The sequence below is a fragment of the Trachemys scripta genome, chromosome 3 (genome assembly GCF_013100865.1).
Source record: "Trachemys scripta elegans isolate TJP31775 chromosome 3, CAS_Tse_1.0, whole genome shotgun sequence".
Classification (NCBI taxonomy): Eukaryota; Metazoa; Chordata; order Testudines; family Emydidae; genus Trachemys; species Trachemys scripta.
The window spans coordinates 58,263,179-58,285,554 of NC_048300.1; the positions used below are offsets into that span (position 1 = coordinate 58,263,179).

The 22,376-nt window shown below is 44.6% G+C and overlaps 1 protein-coding gene across 1 annotated transcript in view; it reads right to left on the minus strand.

Annotated features, from left to right (window-relative positions):
- Nucleotides 1-22,376, minus strand: part of DNAH8 (dynein axonemal heavy chain 8) — a 585,957-nt gene that overhangs the window by 402,426 nt on the left and 161,155 nt on the right. Inside the window, exon 21 of the mRNA XM_034764627.1 lies at nucleotides 10,661-10,780. Coding sequence (XP_034620518.1) covers nucleotides 10,661-10,780 — 120 coding nt within the window. The remainder of the gene's footprint in view (nucleotides 1-10,660; nucleotides 10,781-22,376) is intronic.

Sequence of the window (22,376 nt, forward strand, 5' to 3'; positions counted from 1 at the left end):
GGGCTGAAAGGGGTTGATTGGTTTAATTTTCTCAGCTTTCTAACGTTTAGAGAACATTGCTGTAAAGATTTTTTTTTTCCAGCTCTCAAATCTTTCCTGTGGCTCATCTCTGAACCCTCTCAGGTGTAATCAGACTCCACAATAGCAAGCAAAAAGGTGGTTCATCTAATATATATGGACAACTCATCTTGAAGAACCACAGTAACTGTAAGGTAAGTAAGTAACAGTTTCTTCTTTGAGTGCTTGCCCAATATATATCCTTTTTTCTATATATATTCCACTGATGGTGAGTCACAAGTAGCAACCTAATTTGATGGAGCTGACATCTCTGATGTATGACAGCCCTGACAAAACAAGTTTCAGATTGCAATATTTCTACTAAGGCTGTGTAAATATATGTATTGAATGCCAAGTAGTCATCCTACATATATTTCTGCTAAGGGCACACTTCTCAAAGAAGTTGTTGTATTAATTTATGTGGAATATAAGGACTCGGAATTAAAGATTTTAACATGACTTTCTTACTGTCCTATATTAAACAGCGTTAAACAAGGTTCGGGGTTTGATATACCGAGATCTCAATCTGCTTAGTACCATGGCAAAGATATTAAAAAATATAGGGGAAAAAAGGAAAAAGTTAAAGCATTTGAAATGTAAAGTATTAAGTAAGGCTTTCATTTTAACAGTATCTCTTATTCCCATTCCCTTTAGCTATAGAGAGTCTTTAGAAGGCAAAAATCTCTTATTTAACAGTCTCTTAGATTATATGAATGATGGTCATAGGTGTCCTTTGGGAAGGAAAGAGAAGTTAGTTGAGATGGGCTGGAGCTGTCATCATTGCTGTTGTTGAAGTCTGATCCTATTTTCTAGAAGACAAAACAAGACAAATACACACTAGAGGGAAGAGAAAAGAACAGCAAAGATAGAAAATGCAGCTCCTGTTTCTGGCATTGACTCTTACTTGCAACCTTACTGCTGGAGAAACACAGGCATGGCACATGGTCTTATTAGCCACTCAAACATGGCAAACTTGTTCCATGGGCTGTTTAGGTCATTGCTTTTAGCTGTGTTTCTCTAGTCACAAGCTTACAGGAGTGTTGCAAAATATAAGGCCCTGGCTGGCTAAGACAGACTCTTATTAGACAGAAGGCAAAAGGCGGAGGATAGGAAAGAGAAGATATAAGGTGGGGGGAAAGGACACACTGGGAGTGGAGGGTGAGTTACAAAGTCTCACATCCCAAGTGTTGTTGGACTTGCTGTGGACACAGATCATGGGAAGTTCCACCTCAAAGGTTTGGTGTGGAGCAGCCCCTTGGCCCCTGATTGGCTCCCTGACCTATATAAATCCAAGGGGCATTCCAGGAGCATCCAGACAACAGTATGGAGCTTCTGTAGCTGCCATGATTGTTCCTATTCTATGCTCTTGAATTCCTAGCTTGACCTCAGCTTGTTTTAGACTTCGCTTCCTGACTTGGCCCCTGAAACCTGACTTGGACTCTGACCCTTGGTATAGACCCTGGTCTGGAACTATCTATGAATCCCTCAGCTACTCTTAGCCTCAGGTTTGCCACTGCTTTGACCCTTAGCCCTAACTGCCCTTGTTGGGATCCTGACAGACAGCACTGTGGTAGCCAGCTTTTCCCACAGAGTCTCTTCCTGAGGACCCCAAACAGGGCTGGGTAGGTGGAACAGCCCATTCCCTCATTATTTTGTTCACGAGTTAAGCCAGTTTCCAACACACCAATTTTGATCCACTGATTACTGGTCTCACCTTTCTCTTGTTTACCAGGCAAGATCTTAACACAGTCCTTGAATTATAGTAGTCCTTTTAATTTAGACTAATTCAGTTCTTTCTGTCTTTCTTTTATATCTTCTCTGATCCACATTTGTTGTTACAGGTTATTGTAGCAGGAGCAACTGAAGGTGCTACAACAGCAGAATATCCCATATCCCAATAGCTCAGTGGTTAGAGCACCTCTTTAGAGATGGGAGACCTTTGTTCAAATGCATTCTCGCCCTCTGCTGGAAGAGGGATGAAGGTGCAGGGCCAGGAATTGGCATCGCAGCTGGGGGTGGGGCCGGAGTAGAGCTGGGGATGGAGAGGGTCTGGATGGCGCTCCCTCCATGCCCCCTGTAGGGGCTGGGCCAGGACCACCATGCCCCCCAAACATTCTTCTGCACCCCCATACAGGGGCATGCCCTGCACAGATCATGGGAAGTTCCATGGCACTGGAAGAAACCAGCTAGGGAAACTGAGTTGAGTAACAGGTTTGCTGCACTGGGGAACAAGAAGGAGAAATGGATAGAAGATGGGGTGATGAGGAAGAAAGGAAAAGAAGCAAGTCCCTGAATAAGAGAGGTGTGACAGGATCCCCAGGGTGCAGCCCAGGACTGGGGGACCGGTGTGCTCCCTTAACTCTCTAGCCTGGGCTGTCTCTCACAATGTTTTGCTAGTGACAAACCCTCCAGGTGCTGTTATCACTCAGCACAACTGCATTTGGAGCCCCACACCCACCTAGATTGCATGAATGCTTCCAGAGCCACTCATGAATCACACAGAGAAAAGCACCAGCCGAATCCCCACAGCTCCCAGCCTTGTATCTCAAACCTTGCATTACTCAAGAAAGGGTCTTGAGCAGTGCAAGTTCATTAATTGGTTCACCACTTCATCACTGGAAAGTGGATATACACCAGCCTTTGTAAACCTGAGCAGATTTACCAAACACTTCAGGCAAACTCACTGGTAAAGATAAACAGTAAAACAAGTTTATTGATTACAAAGGATAGATTTTAAGTGATAGTAAAATAGTCAGAGTGGTTACCAAAATAAAATAGAAGCACACAGTCTAAACTCTCAATCCTATTAGACTGGGCAACATCTAGATTAAGAAGTTTTTCTCACCCCACTGGATATTGCAGTTCATAGTACACAGGTTTCATCCCTGAAACCTGGGCTAGTCCCCTGTAGGAGTCTTCAGTCTTCTGAATGTCCTTGTTGCTTGCAGAGTAGGTGGGGGAAGGAGAAAGGCGAAGCATGGGGCCACTGTGTTCTGTTTTGTACCCTTAATCCATGTGCTTGGAGAACAGAAGTCCAGGCATGTCTGGTGGGCATTGCTGAGTCACCGGGCAAGAGTGAGCAATTCCCCTGGTGTGGCCTTCCACAAGTGAGTCATTGCTTTGTAGCTCCCTCGCTGGACAATGGCTGTTGATGGTTGTTCAACACCCGCACAGGCACTGGTTATCCCCCTGGTTATTGTCTTAGGGGAGCTAGTATCTGGGCGCTTCCCAACTTACAGCATGTTTTAGTGACAACCATACAACACAATCTCATAACTTCATATGCACTAATGATATACATATTAAGATAGAACAATGACTTTCAGCAGATCATAACCTTTCCCGTAATACCTCACATGGCATGCTTTATATGCAATATCACAATTATATACAAATGATGAATATGGAGTTTACAGACACTCCCCTGGAATGCAGAGTGTCACAAGATGAAGAGATGATGGAGACAGCCAGAAACTGGAGCCTAAAGAAAAATGAGGATTATGTGAAGGGGACTGAGAGAGAACATTCGAAGCAAGTGGAAAAACCTTGTAGGGAAAGGCTGGATGAATAATCACCTCCAAAAGTTTATTAGGAGTCAGCAGAGAGCCTATGGGGAATGGAAAAAAAGGGTTGATCAGCAAAAAAATGCTACATTGTGAAGGTTAGAAAACTAGGAATAAAGTGAGAATTGCTGTATAGTCAAGATTAATTTCCTTGGTAAGAGCTAATTCAACATAAATAAGAGGGTTTTTAAGATGTATAAATAAAAAGAATAAGGTATTATGCAGTTGGGCCTCTATACTGTGTGGATGGGAAGGAGATTAAAGATAATTTAGGTATAGCCTAAAACTAAATGAATACATTGTCTCAGTTTTCAATAAAAATGATAATATGGAATATGTGAATGAAGGAAGAATGGCTAATGGAAATAGTGTCTACAACTGGATATTACCACATCTGAGTCAAAAGTAAAACTAAAAGAGATTAATGTACTCAAACTGGGGGGGGGAGATAATTTCCATCCCAGAAAACTGAAAGAGCCAGCACATGTCACTACTAGACCAATAGCAAGGATTTTTAATAAATCTGTCTATTTGGGGATACTACCATATGTCTCAGGGTGCTCTACTCACCTCTGCATGGTGCTCCATCTTGTCAATTAGCTCCACCTGGTTTAGCACCACCTTTCTGGTCTTCCACCATTGCCGCTCTCCTCCCACTCATGGAGTCGCATTATGGCTGCTTTGTGACTCAGCCCTCTGGCCAGATCACACTGTGTTTTCTCCTTCCAGGGGAGTCTTTCAAAGTCTCTGCACAAACAGTGTTAGGCAGTCCTCACACCCATTGCCCCAGGGCCGGTGCTACCATTTAGGCAAACTAGGCAGTTGCCTAGGGCGCCAAGATATGGGGGTGCCAAAAAGCGGTGCCCCCAATTTTTTTTAATAGCATTCCTGGGCTGGGCTGCCGCGCAGTCGCTGCTCTAGTTCTCCCACCTCCCAGGCTTGCAGCACCAATCAGCTGTTTGGCGCCGCAAGCCTGGGAGGGGAGGAGAATTAGAGCGGGGGCGGCGTGCTCGGGGAGGAGGTGGAGCAGAGGTGAGCTGGGGTGGGGAGCTGCCGCACGGCTCCCGGGGGGGGAGAGTTGCTGGGGTGGGGGAGCTGCCACGGGGGGGCACCTCAGGGTGGGGGAGGGAGGAGCTGCTGGGGGGGCGCCTCAGGTCAGGGGGGGCAGGGAGCTGCCGCAGGGCTGGGGGGGGCGCAAGGTGGAAGTTTCACCTAGGGCGTGAAACTTCCTTGCACCGGCCCTGCATTGCCCTGACTATATCACTCCTGCAGTGACTCAGGCAGTCTGCCCTTCACTGCCTCAAGCAATACCACTCTACAATGGAGGGCAGGAGAACCCAGGCCTACCATCTACTCTGGGTTCCTATCCTTTTTCTCAGGGGTTCCTATCTCCCCTTCTTTCTCCCTTAGCTCAGGGAGAGAGACTGCAGGCTTCCTTACCGTTGCCTCCCCCTCTCTTGCCAGCCTCCTGGTTTTACAGAAGTCCCACTTGTACCCTCACATGTGAGCTTCCTTCTAATTAGCACCCTCCACATAATTAAACTGCAAATGGGGGCAATTTAGGCTATCTGATTGGACCTGCCTGGCCTAATTCAACTCTTTCAGGACTGGTGTGAGGAGTATATCCCATCACATCCTACAACTGAAGATGAACTAAGGTCCTACCTATATTAAAGAAATGGAAAACATGATCTGGGCAATTTCAGACCTGTTACTCTGTCCTCAGTAGTATGCAAGGTTTTAGAACAAATTGTGAAGAAAAGAATAATTACATTGATAGAGGTACAGGGTAAGGGGATATAATGCAACATTGGTTTTCCAAAGGTAGATCCTGACAGACTAACCTGATTTCCTTCTTTGAGAAAATAACTGATTTCTTAAATAAGAGAAGTGCAGTAGATCCAATATGCCTGCACTTCAGTAAAGCATTTGACACGGTGCCAAATGGAAAATTATTAGTTAAATTAATGAGGATGGGGATTAATACAAGTATTGTACAGTGGATAAGGAATTGGCTCAATGGGAGAAGGTAATGGGTTTTGCTGAAATGAGAATAATCAGATTGCAGAGAGCTTACTTCTGGAGTTCCTCAAAGATCAGTCTTGGGACTAATCTTATTCAATATTTTTATTAATGACCTTGACACAAAAAGCAGGACTGTGCTAACGACATTTGCTGATGATACAAAGCTGTGAAGCATCATTCAACACAGAGGAGGACATTATACAGGAAAATCTGTATGACCTTGAAGACAGGCGTGGCAGAAATGGGATGAAATTCAATAATACAAAGTGCAAGGCAATGCACATAGGGTCTAATAATAATAATTTCTGCTACAAACTGAGTGCTCATCAGTTGGAAGCGACAGAGGAGGAGATCTAGGTGTTTGGGTCAAACACAGGATGACTATGAACCATCAATGTGATGCGGCTGTGAAATAGGCAAATGCAATCCTAGGATGTATTAGGAAGACATTTTAGTAGATACAGAAGTATTAATCGCATTGTACAAGGCACTGGTATGGTAAGATCTCATTTGGAATACTGCGTACAATTCTGATCATCTATGTTCAAGAAAGATTAATTCAAACTGGAACAGGTGCAAAGAGTTATGAGGATGATCAAGAGAATGAAAGGCCTATCTTATGAGAAGAGACTTGAAGAGCTTGGTAGTTTAGAAAGCTGAGAGGAGATATGATTGCTCTCTACAAATATATTGGGTGGGGGGTAAAAACCAGGGAGGTTGAATGGCTATTTCAGCTAACGGACAATGTTGGCACAAGAACAAATGGGTATAAACTGGCCATGAAAAAATTCAGGCTGGAAATTAGACTTCTAACCATGTGAGGGGTGAGGTTTTAGAACAGCCTCCCAGTAGGAGTTGTGGGTGCAAACAATTAGTTTTAAGAAGGTATTGGACAAAAATATGAGTGAAATTGTATGATGGGGTTGCTTGTGGTGATATGGGACAGGACTCAACAGCCCTGAAGCTCATTTTCAGTTTGTCTTATGTTCCTAAAAGCTCATGCTTTCGGGGTTCAGGCAGCCATGAGCAGGGGTCAGGAAGGGATTTCCCCCCCCCCCACCCCACTGTATACTAGAGGATTTTTTTTATCTTCTTCCTCTGAGGCATCAAGGATTACCAGGGCTGGAAATGGGACATTGGACAGGGAGGGCGGGGCTCTGACGTGGCACCAAGCAATCTCTCTCTCAAGTGCTTGGCTGGCTGGTTCTTGTTCACATGCTCAGAGTCTAACTGAGCATCATTTGTGAAGTCGGGAAGGAATTTTCCTCCAAGTCAGATTGGCAGTGATCTGGGAGGTTCGGGGGGTTGCCTCTCTCTGCCGCATGTGGGTGCAGGTTACCTGCCAGGATTATCTGGGATATCTCACTTAATAATTTCCCTGCCACTGCGAGCACCATGGGCACTGGTGCACCTCAGTCCCTCCTATTATCTGCCTATGGCACATAATAATCTAGTCTCCTGTGGGTTGTAATACTTCGGTCTCATTTCAGTTGTTGAGATTAATACACAGGTACTGGGTACTGTTGGTGGCCTGTGATCTACATAAGGTCAGACTAGATGATTTACTGGTCCCTTCTGCCCTTAAAGCATAAGGATATGCCCACACTGAAGAAAGAAAAAAAAAAAGATCAGGTGGCTGTGAGTCTCAGCACCTGGGTCAACTGACTTGGGCTCACAGGGCTCATGCTACAGGGCTAAAAATAGCAGTGTAGACATTCAGGCTCAGGTTAGAGCCCTGGCTCTAAAATCCATCTGCTCGCCAGAGACTAAATCTACTAAGTAATGGAATTTCTCCTGGGGTGGAGGGGGGGGGTAAGTGTTTGCTGCTGTTGCATCCAGGACTGCTACTATGAAATGTATTTTTTGAGTGGGGGCTAGAATCAATTTTCCCGGTTGACCCTGACTCCCAGGGAGGGAACCATTCTGTTAAAGGGTGTTGACCACCTGTTGAGGAGCCAGTCACCAAGGTATGGATAAACTGACTTCTCACTTTCTCAGGTAGGCTGCTATTACAGGCATTTGTTGAATAATCTCATTGCTATGCACAGTCCAAAAGTTTGTACTGGTAATGGGAATTGCTGACTTGAAACCTCAGATATTTTTTCTGTGGGCAGGACAGAAGTATTACTATGAAAATATAAATCTTGACGATAGAGAACAGAGTACCAGTCCTGTGGATCCAGGGAAGGAATTATTGAAGCCTGAGTTACCTAGACTTGAGTCTGTGGATGAAGACATTCAGCTATCTCAAGTCCAGAATTGGGCACCAGACCCCCTATTTCTTTGGTATCAGAAAACAGGAGTAAAACCATTCCCCTCTAAATTCTGATGGAACTACTTCTACTGCACCAGGAGCTAGAAGCAATTATACTTCCTGATATAGGATGCTTTTGTAGCGAGGATCTCAAAAAGAGATGGGAAAGAGGGTGGGAGATGAGAAAGGTGTGGAACTGCATGGAGTATCCCAGTTCTGTTATCTCCAAAACCCAACAGTCTGTCGTTATGGTAATCCAAACCCCATGAAAATGAAAAAGGCAGGGAAATAATAGGTAGATCTACTCAAAGTTGCACAGAACTCCTGAGTGACAAGTTAAATTTCCTGCCTTGAGGACATAGCTGGATGTGCAGATGACACAGAGAATGCTGATTGGTTTTCTCCTCTGGAACCTCTGAAGCTTTCTTGGAAGGTTAGAAGATCTGTGTTGCAGGTACTAAGATTCACTTGGATAAGAGTGGTGTCAAGCTGGCTTCCTCTTTGAAGCAGGAATATATACTCCCAAGAATCTCAGTCTTGCACAGGAGTCCTTCAAACAATGTAAGGCCTCATCAGTCTTGGAACTGAATAAATTACATCTCTCAAAAGGCAGGTCTTCTACAAGTAACCTGTATCTCCTAGAAATGCAGGAAGCTTGGAGCCAGATGATCTTACCATGAAGATCAACACTGCTATATCCAACACATCAAGAGCTGCCTGAAGGGAAAGATGTACTACTAGTTGACTTTCTGAAATTAAATATTCTTTCCTGCAGTCCTGTGGGACTTTATCAGTGAATTCGGAGATATTGTCATAGAATAGTCATATTTGCCCAATAATGCCTGCTAATTGGCAATTCTCTTTTGCAGGTTTGGCTGAAAATTCCAGTACTGAAGGCATCAGTACCATGTGTTTCAGTACCATATGACTGGTACCTGGCAATTTTTTACACTCTGAGGAGACCAGTATGAAGGTTCAGTGTCCAGAGCTTGAGTGGGTTGCAGAGGGACCCTTTCTGGGCCTAGTGATATCCTTCTCCAAGGTCAAAGGGGGAGCTCTGTTTTTCTAAGAGTCTTGTGAGAGAGACTTAGGGGATGAGATCTAGATGTCAGAATGTTTCTTTTTTCCCATCCACTGAGAGTCATTACCAATTGAGGAGGAAGCTTATTTTAATGACTTCCTGTCATTTCATCAGTTCAGTCCTCTGATGTGGAGCACTTTTAGATAATTGCTCCAGATTTTCAGCCCCAGTGACTCCAGGGTTTGAGGATGGATGAATTGATTTCTCAATCAAAAACATCTTCTGGTGTGCTTCTCTAGCTTTTGGTGTTCTCTTTGAGAAAGACTTACAAATTGAGCACCTGTCAATGTGGCCTTCTCCTAGACATGGAAGGCACTTAGTGTGCCTATCCTTGAAAGGCATTAATGCCTCATAGAAAGGGGCAATTCTTAAATTTTCATGGGGCTGAGGTATCTAGAGGTAAAATGTAATTATTTTCAACTGCCTTTACTCTGTCCAGGATGGAATGAGGATGTTGCCATATCTCTTTCACCAACCCATCCAGAACAGGTTCAAAGGCACTGCAAATATATTCAGTAGAGGAACTACTTGACAGTGAATAAAGAAAAGCCAGTGACTCTAGTGATCCATTCTAGAAACTGAAGACAGACAGGCTCATTGACTTCTTACCATAAGGATATTTTCTGATCTATGAAGACTTAGTGTCTTCCATATTTAAAAAAAAAAATCAGTTTTAATCATCCCAATTTGAGTGTCTCTCAGTCTCAAGCAGGCCCTGAAGAATGATAGACCAATGTGGAGATAAGAGAGAGCCTTTACTGCTAGAGCTCATGCCAACACCAACCAACTACCCAGAAACCATCATTACAAGTAGCAGCAGCACCAACTTTTTCACAGGCACCAGAATCTGAAGTCTGGGTTCTGCCATTGACACCACTGGCACTATAAATAAAGAAAGAATGGCAACATGAAGTTTAATGCAGTGAACTTCCAGTTAACAACTCAGGGTTTCCCAGATCTAGCAAGGGAATAATCTGTACTGCTAAAAAGCCTGAGCTGTAACTGCCTCATGTTACATTTCTTCTATTATCTGCCTTCTTTTCTTTTCACATCTAGCTACAGAACAGTAAAGAAAAATAAGTAGAAGTAAAATTAGAATTGAGAATTGATAGGGGCTTTGTACTTTCAGAACACAAGTAAAAAGACTAAAGGGAAAGTGGTAAGTCTGGTCTTTTTAAACTTGATTGAAAGACTTTGCACATCTTTGTGTCTCAATAACTGAAATAATAATATTTAATGTAAGGATTCTTCTGTAAGATGGGGAAGACCAGACATATGACAAAAATAATTAAGTTAATGAAGCTATTAGCTGTAGACCTCAATAAAAGATAGGTGTATGCATGCCATCTAGTAGTGATAGTTAAATAAATTCAAGTTCTATGCAATATTGCAATCTCAGTAGATCAAAGACATAAACCAAGGACTATAACTATAAAAAATATATTTACCTTTGCAAAACTGGTAAAGTTATTCAAAATGAAATATTTTAATCACAAAAAAATGCAGGTATGGTTAATACTTTTTAAAAATAAAAATATCATTATTTTGTGTTTCTCCAGAGAGGGAAAAGCCCTCTTCTAGATAAAAAAAGAATAAAATAAAAATGCATGATTTAAACATTATTTTCTAATGTACACAAAACACAAGGATTCAGATTCTAAGATTTAAAATGATGTATACCTCATTGCATGCCAGCATATCCTCCATTTTGATAGGACCATCCTCTGGCAGGACAATTAAAAGAGTATTTGATATGTCTTTCATTATTAAATCAATCTGCATTTCACATAAGTCATTAACCTAAAGAAAAGCAAAATTTAATTAACACTACATTTGTACCTCTAAAGTGTTATGCATCATTATTATTTATACCATGCCATCAGTATACCCTCGGTCTTACAGATAAATACTAATGTCAGTTCCTTGCCCCCATGAATCTATAATGTAAAGGCCTGATCCTACAAGGGGCTGAAACCCCTCTACTCCCATTGGCTTTAATAACAGCCAAAGATACACAGTTTCTCTCAGGAGGTATTCAGCATGTTGCAGGATCAGGCCTTAAATAAGACATAATACAACAAGAGATAATAATAAACTAAGGATAAGAGAAGTATAGACAGCTACAACATTGAAAGATAAATCTATCATGGTCAGTGTGAGGTTTGTAAAAAGCAACAGAGGGTCCTGTGGCACCTTTAAGACTAACAGAAGTACACCAAAGACTGATGTGTAGCAAGAGAAGAATACAATGGGCACAGACCACCGACCCAAACAGATACTTACTCCAACAGCTGGGGTGTATTTGGGGGAGGGTGCTGACATGCCTGATTTTCTAGGGGTGTGACGGGGCACAGCGGCCCCGCACTGGTACCGCAGGGGTTAACCCTTCCTTTCTAGCAGAGGAAGCCACGCCCCGGAAGCTCTGCTGGGCATGCTCCAACTGGAGAACAGGTATAAAAGCCTGCAGAGCTGCTCAGTCTGGGCTGACCACTGGAGGGAAAGGAGGCATGCCACCAGCTCCTGAGGAGGGAAAGCCTGCGCACCAGAGGTTAGCCAAGCCGGGATGCACCCTGATGCCCAGATGGAGTACATCACAGGAGGGGAACAGACTGGAGGACCCCCCCAAAGTGGAGAATCTGGTGTCTATGGTAGGAAGTGACCCAGGGGAACTATAGAGGCAAACAGCATTAGAGCAATACAGACGCTTGGCATGTTGTGGGCGGATCCCTGCCGAGCTGGTGGCAAGGGGAACTTGCCACTAACAGGGCCCTGGGTTGGGACCTGGTGGAGAGGGTGGGCCTGGGTCCCCCTACCACCACTCCCCCACACCATGAGGATTGTGTGGACTCTGGCCATTAGGCAACACTGCTCCAACATGGGGAGCAATTTATATGGGCCCTGACCATTGGGCCACATTGCCCTGAAACTTCAGGCGAGTTACCTGGACTCCAGCCGCTAGGCCACACTACCCTGCTTGTGAGGGGGGATTGTATGGACTCTGGCCATTAGGCCACAGTGTTCCAATGCAGGAGGCGATTTATATGGACCCTGACCATTGGGCCCAGATGTTTGGGCTGAGATACCCGGACTCTAGCTGCTAGGCCCACTACCCAGACCAAGGGGTGATTGTGTGGAAGGAGGCCATTAGGCCGCAACCGGCTGCCCACAGAGAGACGGGCGAGTGAACTTGAGAGTGGTGAGGTTCCGACACCCCATCTCACCCCTGCCACAAAGGGGCGAGGCGGTGCCAGGCCTGCCACAAGGGGGTTGAGGGAAAAGTTTCCCCCAGGTGCTCCTGAGGAATGCTTTGAGGTCCACACATAGTGGGCTGATGGTCTGCTGAGGTTGTTGGCCGGGTCATTGCCCAGTTTTGGTAGATAAGAGCTATAGCTGTCATCTATTGTTTCTAAAATCTTGAGGCTTCAGGCAGAAAGGAGCTGACCATGCCCTCGTTTGCTATGTGGCATGATATATGGTAGTGGTGTTGTCTATCAAGATTTGTGGAGAGAGAGGCCCAACATTTGATTTAAAAAAATCTTCTAAATTAGATAGATTTCATGGAGCTCCAGGACATTTTTACAGAGGGATTCTTGGGGATAGAGGTTTTCTGCAGCTCTGTGCCTTTAAGAGTCCCAGATGAGCATCCCACATTACCCACAGTACAGCTAACAGGGACCAAGAAAGGGGATGCAAGACATCATGGAGTGGAATTCGATGGTGTAATCTTGTTTGCTTATTGAGAATCTGGTTGTGATAATCCCTCTCAATGCAGCAAGGAAATAAAGAAAGGTACTTGCAAAAAAAGTAAGAAGGTCCACAGGAGATTCCTTATTAGCCCTTGTCCTAACAGATACAGAAGAAGTGATCACAGAACTAAAAATTAATGGTAGCTTAGGTACAAGGATCATTACTTGATCACATGTGCAAGCAGAATAAAGTCCAGAAAAATAATACATATACTTGGTGTTTTAATAAGGCTAATTTTATAAAGCTGAAAACAATTATGAGCCAAATCACTTGGGAGAAAGAATTTAATCAGAAGAATTGTAATGGTAATTGGGAATCATTTAAGAACACCTTACTAGATGCCCAAAAAGCCACAGTCCTACAACTGAGGAAGAAGGCTACGCTCATAAAAAATCAACCTGGTTTAGAAGGGAAGTGAAGGCAGGGTAAATGAGATGACCTAGGTAATTACAGGCCATCTTAGCTGGATGTTGATCCTAGGCAAGATAATGAAGCTACTGATATGGGACTTCATTAATAAAGAATTAAACAAGGATAATGTAATTAATTCAAATCAACATGCATTTATGGAAAATAGATGTCGCCAAACTAACTTGAATATCTTGATGAGATTACAAGTTTGATTGATAAAGGTAAAGGTGTTGACGTAATATACTTAGACTTCTATAACGCATTTGACTTGGTGATGCACAATGTTTTGATTAAAAAACTAGAATGAAGTAAAATTAACCTGGCACACATTAAATTGTTTAAAAACGGACTAACTGATAGGTCTCAAAATATAACTGTGAATGGAGAATCATCATTGAGCATGACAGTTTCTCGTGGGGTACCAAAGGGATTGGTTCTTGGCCTTACGCTATTTAACATTTTTATCAATGACGTGGAGGAAAACATATCATCAGTGATAAAGTTTGCAAATGACACACAAATTGGAGGAATGGTAAATAATGAAGAGGACAGGACACTGTTCAGAGTGATACAGACTGCTTGGTAAACTGAGCACAAGCAAACAATATGTATTTTAATATGGTTAAATGTAAATGTATACATCTAGGAACAAAGCATTTGGGCCATACTTACAGGACCAGGGATTCTATCCTCAGAAGCAGTGACTCTGAAAAAGATTTGGGAACCACAGTCCCCTCTTGCCTTAAACAATATGAACCTATAAATACTGTAGATGACTCCAGGACAAGATTGCAGTTCCTTGCACTTTGCACATCTGCCAGAAAGAGGAAGTCTTTTTCTTCAAGTCCAGAAGCTGTACCAAAGATCTAATAAACCACCTAAGAAGACACCACAATACTCCAGGAAGAGGCTTTCTTTGTCATCTGAATCAGCATCTGCTGCATCAGGAAGGAAGCAGCTAGTTTGATGATCAGGTTAAGAACCATGGACCAGATCTTTCATAGCGTCATAGATTCCAAGATCTGAAGGGACCATTGTGATCATCTTGTCTAACCTGATGTATAACACAGGCCATGTAACTTTCCTAAATAATTCTGAGGACATATCTTTTAGAAAAACATCCAATCTTGATCTGCATATTGTCAGTGATGGAGAATCCTCCACAGTCATTGGTAAATTGTTGCAATGATTAATTACACATACTGTCAAAATTATGCCTAAATTTGAGTCTGAATTTGTCTAGCTTCAACTTCCACCCATTTAATCATGTTATATCATGTAGATACTATGGCTTCACAATTCCACTGTAGTCAAGCAATCTTCCTGATGGTATTCTACCCTAAACCACATGCGAACAGAGAGGAACAGTGCTTTCACTCTTTGGATGTTAGACAGGCCCTACCTTTTTATATACAAAGGACCAAACCATACCGCAGATCTACTCAGCTTTTCATAGTGATAGCAGAGACAATAAAGGGTCTCCCCATCTCCACACAGAGAATCTCATCTTACTTCATGCATCTGAGCACGTTATGAACTCACAAACATCTTGCCCACAGCTAATCTGACAGCTTATTTCACAAGTTCTCAGGCCTCCTCTGCTGCCTTCGTAGTGCAAGTCCCTATTGAGGACATCCTCAGAGCAGCAACCTTGTTATCGGTACACATGCAGTCTTGCAGTCAGCCTGTCCTTGAACTCCAAACCCATCTGCTGTACAATTTCTTGTAAGTCACCTACCTTGGAATGGACATGTGCAAGCACTTGAAGAAGAAAAAATAGTTACTAACCTTTCCATAACTGTTGTTCTTCAAGCTGTGTTGCACATATCCATTCCAAAACCCAGCCTCCGTCCCCTCTTATCAGAGGCAGTCAGTAAGAAGAAACTGAAGGGGAGTGGGGTCAGCTGAGCCCTTTATACCAGCACTACGAACACAAGGCACTAGAGGGCACTGGAGCAGACCTGATGGATACCACTAGGAGAAAAAAATCTGGCAACTGTGCTCAGAGCGCACACACACCTACATTGAAATGCACATGTGCAATACATCTCAAAGAACAACAGTTATGGAAAGGTTATTAACCGTTTCCCCCCTACATTAATGCTGGGTTCCCTTTCTCTTTTAATAAAACTTCTCTTTTGTTATACACAGACACAGTGCTTGTGAGTGGGGAAGTATTGCTTACGAGAGGAACCCAGGGTGGTGGTAAGTTTTCCCAGATTACTGGGTAGGGGCTCAAGCCGATTCTGTTTTATACAGTTAAGAGAAAACCCTAGATATTGAACCTGGCCCTCGTTGCTGCCAACTCCACCTGACAGAAGGGTTACACTACTATAGATGTATGTATTAGTGGACAAAATGTGTAACCGATAAGGGATGCCCATAAATGCTCTGTAATTGATTAACTTAATAAATGACAAAATAGACAAGACACATGTGGTATAGCAGGTGTGTTCTATAATCAATATGTCAGCAAAACAATTAGGTATGAATTTAAGTCTAAGCACTAAGACCTAATTGTGGTCACAGATGGTCCTAGTAGTGCTAAATTAGTTTATAAATATCGTTGACTTATTGATTCAAAATAAGATAGAGCATGAGAAAGGATTTTTCTTTGTTTTGAACAGTAGGCAGCCAGGAGGATCCAGGGCCGCCCAGAGGGGGGGGGGGGGCAAGTGGGGCAATTTGCCCCAGGCCCTGTAGGGGACCCACGAGCCCTGGCCAAGAATCCCTTTCCTCATCTGGTGGCAGTCCAGGTCTTCAGCAGCATTTCGGCGGCAGGGGGCCCTTCAGTGCTGCCAAAGACACAGAGCAACTGAAGGGCCCCCCGCCACCGAAATGCTGCCGCCACAGACTCGGAGCACCGCCCGGTGAGTACAAGCTCCTCCGCTTTGCCCCAGGCCCCCTGAATCCTCTGGGCGGCCCTGGGAGGATCCTGGGAGGATCAGTGCATCATTACAACTGTCACCATGGCCCTAGGAGCAGAGTCCACCATGTCCAGGGAAGCTTGAAATGCTGAACATGGGTCAAGGCATCTGTCATAAGGGCTAAGGGTAGCATAAAATCCCTTTTTACCCTGTAAATGGTTAATTCCTCTTTTACCTGTAAAGGGTTAAGAAGCTCAGGTAACCTAGCTGACACCTGACCAAAAGGACCAATAAGGGGACAAGATACTTTCAAATCTGGGGAGGCGGGGGGGAAGAAAGGCTTTGTCTGTCTGTTCGGTGTGCTTGCCGGAGACAGATCAAGAAAGCAAGCAATCCAACTCCATTAGTATTAGTAAGTACTAGCAAAGGAATGCGTTAGCTTACTTTTATTTTGGCTTGTGATTTCCTTTGTAGGAGGACGGAGGTTTATCCTGGGTTTTGTACTTTAAGGTTTTGCCTAGAGGGGAGATCCTCTATGTTCTTGAGTCTTTTGTTATTCTGTAAAGTACTTACCATCCCGATTTTACAGAGGTGATTCCTTTACCTTTTCTTTAATTAAAATTCTTCTTTTAAGAACCTAATTGATTTTTCATTGTTTTAAGATCCAAGGGTTTGGGTCTGTGTTCACCTGTAACAATTGGTGAGGGGATTATTCTCAAGCCTGCCCAGGAAAAGGGGTGTAGAGGTTTGGGGGAATATTTGGGGAAGGTAGGGCTCCAAGTGGCCCTCCCTAAATAGTTGTTTAAAATAAATCACTTGGTGGTGGCAGTGTTACTTAATCCAAGGTATAAGAAAAAGTTCGTGCCTTGCAGAGTTTTTAACCTAAGCTGGTAGAAATAAGCTTAGGGGGGCTTTATGCAGGTCCCCACAACTGTATCCTAAAGTTCAGAGTGGGAAGGGAACCCTGACACAGTGGTAGCAGTGGGATCATTTTGAACCAGAAATCGTTTTGAACCAAAAGCCCAATAGGATTTTTAAAAGGATCATTTTTCCCCCTTTTTAGCTGCTTAGAAAGCCAGAGCTGAGGGCAGATAAAGATCTTATCTCTCTTTGCCTGGAGGCAAAGGTATCAGGTCCTTGTAACAAAGGGATATTTTTAAGCTGTGAGAAACTGGAGATTTTTGTCTTGTAACTGAGGGCAGGATAGTTAACTTTCTACAAGAGAATTCACAAGCAGTTTTTCTTCTTCATTCTTACTCTCAGGTAAGCTAGGCAAGCAGGAGCTAGGATGGCAAAACGCAATGTCCAACAGAAACTAGAATTAGCTAAATTTGAAGCTGAGGGGAGACAAAATGAATATGACAGACAGATAGCCTTAAAACACTTGGAGGCAGAGATGGAGGCGAAATGCTTGGAAGCAGAGGTGGAGAAGAACCGCTTGGAGATGGAAGCAAAGGCAGAGAAGCACCGCTTGAAGGCAGAGGCAAAACGCTTGGCGATGGAGTTAGAGCTGAAGCACGTAGATCTGGAAAGAGCTACGCTGAGTCCACTGGATAACCCTAACAATCCATCCCCAAAAATCCACAAATGGGAGCGACTATGTCCACAGTATGATGAATCCAGTGATATTGCTGAATCTTTCCTCACCTTTGAGAGACTGTGCACACTCCATGCAATTCCTGATGAGCACAAGATGACCACACTGGTAGCAAAATTGACTGGAAGATTTCTGGACATATTCAACAAGATGCCTATTCAGGAGGCGTCTGACTATGGTAAATTTAAGGATTTGGTTTTGAAACAATTTCAAGTTACACCTGAAACTTACAGAGTAAAATTTAGAGCCCTTAAGAGAGGGCCTGGACTAAGTAATGTGGCTTATGTAAACCAGATGAAGGATCTGTTAGATAAATGAGTCAACTGCAGGGGTGTAACTAGCTTTAAAGGAATGTGTGATTTGATGACTCAGGAACAATTCCTGAATATGACCAAAGATGATATAAAACAGTGTATATGGGATAAGAAAATGGACTCAGTAGAAAGTCTTGCTTCTTATGCTGATCAATACGAGCAGTGCCAGACTGCCAGAGAGGCGGGGCAAATCAGAACAAAATGGGTGGAGGGAGCAGAGAGGAACAACCCTGGTCGCAGGTTGAGTGGAGACCAGAAGGGACACCCTCGGATCACACCCTACCACCGGGGGCAACCCAAGGCCCCAACTACACCCCAAGGAAAACCCCAGACACCTTATCATTCCACCACACCATTCTCCAGCAACCCACCTCACCCTAGTGACCAGCCAGCTGGGCAATGTGTTAAATGTAATGAGCTGGGGCCTGTAAAGGCCAACTACCCCAAGAACCCCAACAGATTACAGTTCATAGCACCGGGGTCACACCAAAGGTCCTCAGGCCCAGATGCCTCCCAGATACCCTCAGAGCAAAGGGAAACTGTGAGTGTGGGCGGGAAGAAGGTTACAGCATGGAGGGACACTGGAGCACAAGTGTCGGCTATCCACCAATCCTTAGTGGACCCCAACTTAATCAACCCAGAGGTCCAAGTGACAACTCAACCCTTCAAGTCAAACTCCTTTGACTTGCCTACAGCCAAGTTGCCTTTCCAGTACCAGGGCTGGTCAGGATTGTGGACTTTTGCAGTCTATGATGACTATCCATTCCCATGCTGCTGGGGGAAGACTTGGCCAGTCATGTGAAGCTAGCCAAAAGGGTGGGAATGGTCACCCGCAGCCAGGCTAAGTAAGCTGTCACACCTAGCTCTGTTCCTGAGATTTCTACAAGGGCCCAGACCATGTTACCAGAGACTCAGACTGAGGTGGTGGAACCAGACCCCATGCCAACGTCTGCGTCAGCAGTAGTGGATCCAGTCACAGAAACCCAGCCAGAGACAGTCCCAGAACCGAAACCGGCGGAGCAACCAGCACCAGAACTATTGCCAGCACTGAATCCAGCGCTTGCAACCCTGTCTGCAGCCTCAACACCAGAGGGCACCACCGATCCTGCACTGGCAGCAGCAGATAAACCTATGCAAGAGGCTCAGCCAGAGCCTGAACCCCAACATAGTGCACCAGCGGAGAGCGGTTCACAGTCAACGGAAACAGCCCCATCCCCTACATCGCTTCCAGAGGGATCAAGCCCAAGTCCACAACCCAATGAGGATCTGATGTCTCCAGCATCAAGGGAACAGTTCCAGGCTGAGCAGGGAGCAGATGAAAGCCTCCAGAGAGCTTGGACGGTGGCACAAACCAACCCACCGCCTCTCAGCTCTTCTAATCGATTCAAGTTTGTTGTAGAAAAATGACTTTTATACCAGGAAACTCTTTCTGGTGGACACCAGGAAGACTGGCATCCTCAAAGACAGTTGGTAGTTCCAACTAAGTACCAGGTAAAGCTCTTAAGCTTAGCCCACAATCATCTGAGTGGCCATGCAGAACCAAAGACCATTTGGGGAAGTCCACTGGGAGGGAATGGATGTTTCTGCCTATGTCCGGTCTTGTGAGGTATGCCAAAGAGTGGGAAAACATCAAGACCAGGTCAAAGCCCCTCTCCAGCCACTCCCCATAATTGAGGTTCCATTTCAGCGAGTAGCTGTGAATATTCTGGGTCCTTTTCCAAAAAAGACACCCAGAGGAAAAGCAGCACATACTGACTTTCATGGATTTTGCCACCCGATGGCCGGAAGCAGTAGCTCTAAGCAACACCAGGGCTAAAAGTGTGTGCCAGGCTTTAACAGACGTTTTTGCCAGGATAGGTTGGCCCTCTGACATCCTTACAGATTCGGGAACTAATTTCCTGGCAGGAACCATGGGAAGCTCATGGGGTGAACCACTTGGTTGCCACCCCTTACCAACATCAAACAAAAGGCCGAGTGGAGAAGTTTAATGGAACTTTGGGGGCCATGATACGTAAATTTGTAAATGAGCATTCCAATGATTGGGACCTAGTGTTGCAGCAGTTGCTCTTTGCCTACAGAGCTGTACCACATCCCAGTTTAGGATTTTCACCATTTGAATTTGTGTATGGCCACGAGGTTAAGGGGCCATTACAGTTGGTGAAGCAGCAATGGGAGGGGTTTATGCCTTCTCCAGGAACTAACATTCTGGACTTTGTAAACAACCTACAAACCACCCTCCAAACCTCTTTAGCCCTTGCTAGAGAACACCTACAAGATGCTCAGAAAGAGCAAAAAGCCTGGTATGATAAACATGTCAGAGAGCGTTCCTTCAAAGTAGGGGATGGCAATACTAATATTTCCATGTATGTCAAGCAAAGAAGACTTTAAAGGTACACAGCAAAGAAAAAACAGGTTGGGCCTATGCAAGCTGACTCAGGCTTGTCGGGCTCAGGCTGCTGGGGCTGTTTCATTGCAATGTGGACTTCCGGTCTCAGACTAGAGCTTTAGCTCTGGGACCCTCCCACTCTGCAAGGTCTTAGAGCCTGGGTTCCAGTCCCAGTCCAGAAGTCTACACAGCAGTGAATCATCCCTGCAGCCCAAACCCCGCGAGCCTGAGTTGGCTGGGACAGGCCAGCCATGTGTTTTTCTTTGCGGTGTAAACATACCCTAAAGGGTGACACATCCTTAGGAGTGAAGTTAGGCCATGATCTGGCACAGCACTTAAATATATGCATAAAGTCCAGCACCTGAGTAACCCCATTGAAACTAATATTTTACCAGATTGGGGTCTCAGTGACTGGCATGGCTAAGTAATACTCAGCATGTCACTATACAGTCAATGGACTAGAATTGAAATTGTTGCAGACAATAGATTAGAAGGGCAACAGGAGTGGAGAGGGTGGGGCTTGGTGGGGGAGTCTGGGGGAGGTCTGGATGCAGAGGGTGGGGCTTGGCAGGGAACTAGATGTGTGTTGGGGATGGGGTTGGATGCACGGGTGCTGGGTGGACAGTGGCACAGCTCACTGTACAGTGAACCCTTCCCCCTGTGGCTGGGGAGTGATGGGGACAGAAAGCAGAGGGTGCAAGTGCGGAGCTTCCTGCAGCTGGGGGAGGTTCCTGGGGGTGGGTCTGACCCAGCCTCAGGAGGGCCCATGTAAAGGAAGAGGAAGTCCCATCCTCTCCAGCCCATCCGGACTAGCAGCTGGAGCTTGGCAACAATAGCAGCCACTGGCCGGGTCGTCTTCAGCCCTGAGCCCCCAGACTTCTGGCGCACTGCAATAGTGAGCAAGAGGGACAGAGTCTTACACTCATGCCCAGCCCCACCCCGCCCCAAGTCAGTGATTTACATCTCCCCTGGCAGCTCCCAACACTTGGACCAGATGCGCCTGGTTGAGACCGCTGCCCAGAAGTTATTCTCCCAAGAAAGAGTAAAACCTGTGGGGGACATTAATTCTGCATTTGTGCAGTGGCACAAAGTTTCCCCCAGGAATAATAATTGTCCACCAATGGGTGGCATGTGAGGTCTCTAATGAGAACCAATAAGCCAATGATCATCATAATCACTGTGAAATGTATGTATGGACAATATTTAAGAAATTGTGTATCTATATGAAAAAGTATGTTCTTAAAATATGGGAGGTAAGGCAGATCACCAAGAGGTCACAGACCTCGGACATGTTCCTTTCAGGCAGATGGTAACAGACACTTATCTCTCTGTCTGGCTAGGTGTATATTCTGTACTGTATGCCTTACAATGGATGCCTGATTGCACACTAAGCCAGATACCAGTCAAAAAATTGGGAAATCTACAAGAGAGAAAACCTACAGGAAAAAACACTCAGCTGGGGGGTGTCCTGTTTATGATTAAGATTAGTCTGGTGTATCAGGGAATGCAAAGAAACACACAGGATCCTTCACAAAGCAAGCAAGCTAACAGCATGTTTCTCTTATGAAAAGGGGGTCACAGCCAGCCTTATTGTAAAGCACTGGTGAGCAATTTTTTATTAGACATGAAAGTATCCTGTTAATAAAGTCTAAGCTCTAGAATGTATAATGATTTGATCTGATGGATAACCATTTGTTTCCAATACTTCTATGTGCTATTACTTGAATCTCTATGCTTTGTTAAATACATTTATACTTGATTTCCGCATAAACATATCTAAGTGCTGTGTGTTAAACAGAGTGGTGATCTGGGGTGGAACTGGTCAGCTGGGGTGTACTATTTTTTTTGGAAGCAGCGTATCTGTGAATAATATGAATGTCCAGTGGAACAGGGGCTGGACCCTCTTGGAAGACGTTCAGAGGTCTCAGCAGTTGTAATCTGCCTGTCACTAACATGTAGAGAGACAGCAGGGCCTGCAAAGGCCTACAGGGTAGTGGTTGTGTTAACCATGGCCAGTGGAGTTGGAAAGTTGACCTCCTGGCAGGCACAGACAAGATTTTTCTCATGCTAAGGG